At 37.2% G+C, this 6997-nt stretch overlaps 1 protein-coding gene across 1 annotated transcript; it reads left to right on the top strand.

Annotated features, from left to right (window-relative positions):
• The first annotated feature begins 354 nt into the window (after positions 1–354).
• LOC104465666 (nudC domain-containing protein 1-like) lies at positions 355–5659 on the top strand. Its single transcript, XM_010078800.1, has 4 exons — positions 355–486; positions 2691–2816; positions 4089–4248; positions 5245–5659. The coding sequence occupies exons 1-4, from the start codon at positions 433–435 to the stop codon at positions 5535–5537; spliced, it is 633 nt and encodes a 210-aa protein (XP_010077102.1). The 5' UTR covers positions 355–432; the 3' UTR covers positions 5538–5659.
• The last annotated feature ends 1338 nt before the right edge of the window (positions 5660–6997 follow it).

Below are 6997 nucleotides of genomic sequence, written 5' to 3' on the forward strand. Positions count from 1 at the left end.
CCCTCCCCCCCTCACCCCTGCTGGTCTGGCTAACTCAGGGAGATATTAACGCTCTTTTAATGAACTTTTAATGAGGAGAGACATTTACACCACCAGTTGATCCACTCAACTGTTGATAGCTCTTTATCCAAAAGAAACACGCTTTGTGTTGGGATAAGGTCAGCTTCTGTGCATTATTCCCTGAGCCTCATGGGCACATCCCCTTACCCGTCTCCACCAGCCATCTCCCACTGCAGCAGTTGGTACTCCCCAGGGAGTTAGTCTGTCACAAGCTCTGTGACATGTAACAGTGACTGCAGACTGGAAGCACCTTGGTTTGATGTACTACCTGTCTTCTGTTTGCATTTTAGTTTGGAAATTTCTCTCATTAAGAAAAATGAGGGACCCCAGTGGCCAGAGCTGGTAGTTGGTGACACAAGAGGGGAATTCACTATGGACTCTTCCCAGTGCTCTGAAAGCCTGATGCATCTTACCTCTGAAGTACTGGTAAGGAATTGAAACTAAAACATTTAAACTTCTTGAACATTTGCATGTTGTCTTCTCTTGATATCCTACTTTGTGCTACACTGACATAGCTCATCCGTTCATTTACTGTTCAGAACCCTAACCCTACGTTAATTATGAACTGAAACTCGTAACAAAAATGGTGGCACTGGAACAGTAATGTCATCTTCATGGGAGACTGAATTTAGCTTACATGATCGTGTCTGTGCACCAAAAGAGAAGCCTGATTTAACACTGAATGTAAATTTTATTCCCACCACTTCCAATGTGGCAGTTTGTTTTCTAGCCGTTAAGTAATTTTGAAGGATGTCTGTTTCTTGTTTGTCAGTAGGTTAGCAACACTTTTGTACTGTCTTCCTAGGGATACTGTACTTGACTTATAGACTGTGAGTGTAACATTTTTAAAAGGAAAATTCAGCAAAGCATAAGCATGACTCATGAACTTTCTGGCATTATTGTTATACAAGGAGTTTACTTAAAACAAAATTAAATGTAATTTTTAACTGCTGATTGCTTGATACTTCCCCTTTTGGTTTAATTAGAAAATGGCATCTCATCTAAAACTTGTGAAGTGTGAGTCCCTGTGGGTCTTGATATATTAGTTGTGGATTATATCTTTTTTTAATAAGGCTGAGAAGTGTTATTAAAATAAATCCTGTTTAGTGCTCTAAATTGATTTCTCTCCTCTCTCCCTCAGTATTCATGGCCAAGATATTGTAGTACATTTTTTGACCATAGATTTATTGGGAACTTGAAATTTCTTTTATTTTGTAACGCATACTGAGCTTAAGGTGATGATTTTGTTTTTGTCCCAACTTTTCAGCTTGTGTGCAATAATGATCCATGTGAAAATAAATCTTTCCTTAGGTAACTTCATTTAAGTAAATGTTATGTATTTTTGTTATACTGCAACTTTAGCTACATGTGTATAATAAAGGCATGGATTCTTTTTGGTCATCTTGGTTGGTTGTGGCAATGATGTTTACCTGTAAGGTTTTTTTAAAAGCCACCCAATGAAACAGTAAGCCAGAGGCCATCAAGAACGCTTAATAGAGGAGAGGTGAACACAAAGTCTAGTCTCTGAAGAGACAGGTACCCTGTTTGAAGTCTTGTGCATTAGCCTGCAGTATGAGACACTTATTTTCCTGGTTTCTATCATTTAAGGACATTTCTTTGTTTTCTCTTCATGTTTGTTTTCTTTGAACTTAAATTGTCTTAGCAATTAAAATAAAATGGTGCTGATCTCCTTCTCTTTGTGGACTGAACCAAAATAGAAGTTCATAGTAGTCAGCTGAAATGAATGAAGAAATGAGCACAGGAACTCAAGAACAACTCCTCCTGCTCAACTGAATCAGTGTCCTGTCTAATCTTTCCTTGCACACTCTGGCCTCAGCTTTCAGCTTGCATCAGTTGTAAAGATGGAGTCTTTTTGTGCAAGAAGCAACATTAATTCCTACTCAACAAGGAAGTGTATATATTTGTCTTGTGTTAAATAAAGGTCCCTTTCTGTTGTCATGAAGTTAGTTCTTTAAATATATCAAAAAGGTAACATAGTTTGGTTGTTTTGAAAATTATCTCAGGAAGATGCCATTAGCAGAAGTAAACTCTTTCTGTATGCAGTAGTGTTATATTTTGCTCTTGAATTAGTAGTAAAAGTGATGGTTTTTCCTTTATTTGACTTGCAGGATGTGAAAAAACACATGCTTTTGTCTTGTTTTGAGTGCATTGAAAAATATGCATAACAACATTATTAATTTTAAATAATTATTAGCAAAGCTGAGAGGAGGCATGTATTTAGAGCTGCTTACAGAACTAATTAATCCATTTTTAATAGTCTGAAAGAAGCTTACTCTGATGTAAATTTACGAAACTTGCGTAGGTTTTGAGGATTGTATACTTTTGCTCTTTACAGAAGGGAATTTATTGTCCATGTTTTAGTGGCTTGTGTACCTTTCCTTAAACTGAAATGGATTTTGTTGTGCCTACTACTTATGCTATCCTCCACAACAGAAACGGTTCTGTTCATTTTGGATAAGTATATAATAGCTTGATCTTTAAGTATGTAAGACTATTCACATGATTCTTCCTGTCCTATTGAACTTTTTTTTTTTAATGAAAAGCCATTTTTCTATATACATATTCAGTAGCTCAGATTTTCAGTGTAGTTCATTGTCTTTTTATTTCAGAATCCAAACCCAGAAAGAGAAAACCCACCTTGTAATGCTCAAGAATTAGAAGAATGTGATGCTTTTCTTGAAGATGGTGCCAGCTTGTGCAGATTTGATGGTGATACCTTGAAAGTCACTCATGTAGTAAGTGCTGCAAATTATTACAGTAATATTTTAAAACATTTTTATGATATGAAAGTTGAATTCTATTATGAGAACAAAAATCTGTACAAACTCTTGAAACCACATAAATTTCATAATGTAAAATCACAGTAGCAACAGAAATTATCAAGCAATATGTGTTCTTCAGTGTCATGTCAATGTAAAAATAAGGCTCCTTTTATTCTGATTTTAAAAATATAGATTTAAAAAATATATATACTTTCACAAGTGAGCCATTTGAAAAAGCAAATGTAATAAAAGAGTGCTGTAACAACTGTTTGAGAAAGATCCATCACAGATGTTAGTATGTGAAATGGTCACTGAGGAGTGCCATGTATTACGGTGTCATCCTGCATGTTGCCATTGCAGACATAGCTTCTGGATATAAAAAATAGTTCAAATGTATTTGTTCATTTGCTAACATGAACACAGTAGATCAGCTGAGTACAGACAGGAATTCTGACTGTTCTTCTTGATAGACCTTAAGGGAACAGATTGTTCTTTCCTCTTTGAGCATTTGCCAGTCATAGTGCTACAGTAAAAGTATTTGATGTTGTTATTATCATTATTAACTTCCTTTAGAAGGCTTTACATAGAAAACTCAACATAAGTGCTGTTTTATTCTTTATTCTTACTACCTTTTTTTCAGGTAGCAGGATATGCCTGTCTTATCTTATGTAATTCAGCAGGTCATTCCTGGAGAATAGAAATGGTTGTTTAATGTTTTTGGTGAGCTAGACATATCTGATGAAGAGTGTGCTAATCCGAAACTCAGTAATTATTTGATTGTGAGTAAACAAAAAGTTGTTGACATTTCAGAATTTTAGAATTCTAACTAATCCTTGTTCCAGGGCTTCCCAAATTTTACTGCAGAAGGACAGTATTTCCTTCCCTGTTGGCACTGCAGAAGACCAGGCGTGATTCCTTAGAGAGAATCTGCCTAACATCAGAAGTTGTACTTAGGATCCTGTATCCTAGAAAATAACTTCAACACAAAACACATTCCTATTTGCTTGTGTAGCAGACATCATGTTTCCCTAAATACTATCCCAAGAAACTTAATTGCATCTTCTGGAAATGTATTAGCTACCTGTTGTGTGCTGAGCTGTTGATCAGTGGGATGCAGCATAATGTATTCAAATATTTCGTCAACAAACATGAAGTTGTTGATCATCTAACTGTGGCAGTATCTGTGACAGAATCTGCTATTTCTGCTTTAAATCAATATTTTGTATTTCTTCTTTTTGTTTTCAGATTAATCTTGGAAGCAACCAGTATCTTTTCTCAGTTGTTGTGGATCCAAGAGAGATGCCGTGCTTCTGCCTGAGGCATGATGTCGATGCTCTTCTCTGGCAGCCTCACTCTGACCAACCAGAGAACATGTGGGAACACATTGCAACTTTTAACGCTTTAGGTAGGAAATTAACTTCTGTGTCACACTCCTCTGTCTGAGACTTTTCTGCCTGATACTATTAGTATGGCTTCTGTTGATATTTCAGTTAATTCAATTTGAGTTGAAAGGTACTGTAGTTTTGTTGATAGCAGCATGCTAGCTTAATTTTAGAAATATTAGAGCATAAGAAAGAAAATATGCCTTGGGAGGAAAATAATCCTTTTCAGACCATATATAGGATGGAAGCATGGTACTGCACAGTAAAATCGAGAGTTTCTTGGATAACTGAGCTCCAGTTAAAGACTTAAAGCACAATCAGCACCTTAACACTCACACAGAAATCATCAGGGGAACGAACAGCTGCAGTTCGTTGATGACATGTCTAAGTGTATATATGCTTACTGTAGGATGTTTAAATAAGTGACCTTTCTTTTTCCCATCTCATTGTCCTGGGTGACAAGTCTGAAGAATTGGAAATGATTGTTCACTGTTTCTTCTGTTCTCAGAGCTTAGAAGCATCAAATGATGCTGGTACAGAGTGGGTTCAAAAGAAGCTAAAAGCAGTACTTCACCTATTCACGTTTGAGCTGTGGAACCCTCTGCCACAAAACTTTGTGGACATGGAAAGTTTTCATTAATTTGAAGAAGAGGAAAGATAGAAGAGGGTTATTCTGCTTCGGCTGCTAATATTAGGCCAGGATGTGTATCAGTGCTTTATGATTCTGCTGAAAAAATTGAAGGCTTTTTGAGGTTGGGAGAGGCTAGGTGTGGGAACAGTATCTAGCTATACATACATATGCATCAAAAACACCAGTTAGGGAGATGTACAGAAGAATTTTATTTTGATATTAACACCAAAACCTACTGGCTTATTTAATAACAACATATATCTCTTTCTTTTTTTGTTACTAATTGCATATTATTTTTCAAGCTAAGCTTGATTCTGTCTTAGCCAGTTAAAGTGCTGTTGGAACCAATATGTTACTTATCCCTTCTGCTTCTTTTTGGGCTCTGAAGGTTATGTCCAAGCATCAAAGCAAGACAAGAAGTTCATGGCTTGTGCTCCAGATTACTCCTACGCTGCTCTTTGTGAGTGCTTGCGACGCGTTTTCATCTACCGTCAGCCAACTCCTCTGCCCACCGTTCTCTACAACAGGAAGGAAGGAAGACAAGTGGGACAGGTTGCTAAGCAGCTGGTAGCAACCCTGGAAGCCAGTGATCCTATCTTAGGCTTTCAAGCTACAAATGAGAGATTATTTGTTCTCACAACAAAAACCTTGTTTGTAATAAAGGTGAACCCTGGAAATTAACTATTCAGTATATTCTGCTGTAGTTTGTGTTAATAATTTGTTAAAGAACTGGCTAGATAAATGATCTGAGAAGTTCCGTACAGTCTGATGAAGTCTAAAAAGGAGATATTTTACAGGGAATCAGTTTTTTTTCATCAGAATTTGTAAGATAGTGAGAATGTTTTTCAACTTTGCTGTCACTGAAGTAAGACTTTTGAGAGCTATGGGAAGATGTCTTCTGCACTAACAGGTTTCTCAAAGCGATTGTTAAAGGCTGCTATTGCATAGGTGAATAGATGTATGCATTGTTTTTTCAAAATGACTGCCATACTTCTGGGTTTGGAAAATTCACTTCTAAATGCCACTGTTTACCTGTGAAAGGAAGTCAGAGGAAGAAAATAAAGCCTTGAGTTGCAGGCATATGATGTGCAAAGTAAAGAAGTGTGTATCATAAAGAAAAAAAATCCCAAATCCCAAATACTATTGGCCAAAAAATGTTTTAATATTTCAATATTCAGTAGTATTGAGTGAAATGTGAATAGAATGGAGCATTGTGTTTTTTATACAGGTAATTAATTCAAGTGAAATCATTTCATTGTATATGCAGGTTTTAGATTATGAATTTGGGACTTATGCTTGCAGTGAAATCTGTTCACGTGTTAAGATACACTAGGATAGCTTTTAGCAGCTTTTTCTTGAAGCAAAGTGAGGGTGGATCTATAGCTGGTGATGACATATTGAATGGTATTGGTCAGGGTCTAGTTACACTCTCAGTTGTGTCATTGTCACTTGGCTTGTGCTTCATCTCAAGTGACTAATTTACAATTAGAAAATGGCTCGCAGACAAAGCACTGGTTTTGTAACCTGGGATGGGCACCCCTGCTGCAGATACCCGGATACCGCTGTAAAGGCGGTGTTACTCATTAACCCTTCTGTTCCTGATGCACAGGTCCAGATGTGGCACGTGCAGTGCCAGCATACACCGGCCATGAGGGTGCTTCTCTGTAACAAACTGGCAGGGTCAATTTTGTTGAAAAGTTTTATCTGAGGATTTTTGTTTCTTACTTTAAATTGACTTTGTCAATGCAATTAAACCAAAGAAGGGTCAGCTGCACCCCGCGCTGCTCGTTTTCATTGTCTGCATACAATTCCATAGCAAAGCGTGCCTCAGCAGCGCGCTGTGTGCTGGCAGGACGCTGCTGTGGCACCAAGTACTGGGACAGACACAAATACAAGTGGCTAATAGTCTGCATCTCTTCCAGTATTATTTCAGACATCTGCAAGAATCTGTTGAAAGGAAAGTAAGTGTTCCTTTATTATGGACTAGCAGTTTCTTAGTTGTGATTGTTCTGACTCTCCTGTAAATTCTCCTGAATAGCACAGGTGACATTATTAAATAATACAGTGAGAATTTAAGAGGGAGACAAGCAGTTGTGGCTTGCAAAAAACCCTTCAAATTCAGTAGCTTTTCAAGGAACCTG

Source organism: Pterocles gutturalis, unplaced genomic scaffold (genome assembly GCF_000699245.1).
Source record: "Pterocles gutturalis isolate BGI_N339 unplaced genomic scaffold, ASM69924v1 Scaffold18188, whole genome shotgun sequence".
NCBI lineage: Eukaryota > Metazoa > Chordata > Aves > Pterocliformes > Pteroclidae > Pterocles > Pterocles gutturalis.

Bases quoted from the DNA above. Each gene is read 5' to 3' on its own strand.
- LOC104465666 (XM_010078800.1), top strand. From the start codon at position 433: ATGGACTCTTCCCAGTGCTCTGAAAGCCTGATGCATCTTACCTCTGAA. The intron at 2,817-4,088 runs GTAAGTGCTGCA...TTTTGTTTTCAG, and splicing joins CCTTGAAAGTCACTCATGTA to ATTAATCTTGGAAGCAACCA. The intron at 4,249-5,244 runs GTAGGAAATTAA...TGGGCTCTGAAG, and splicing joins TGCAACTTTTAACGCTTTAG to GTTATGTCCAAGCATCAAAG.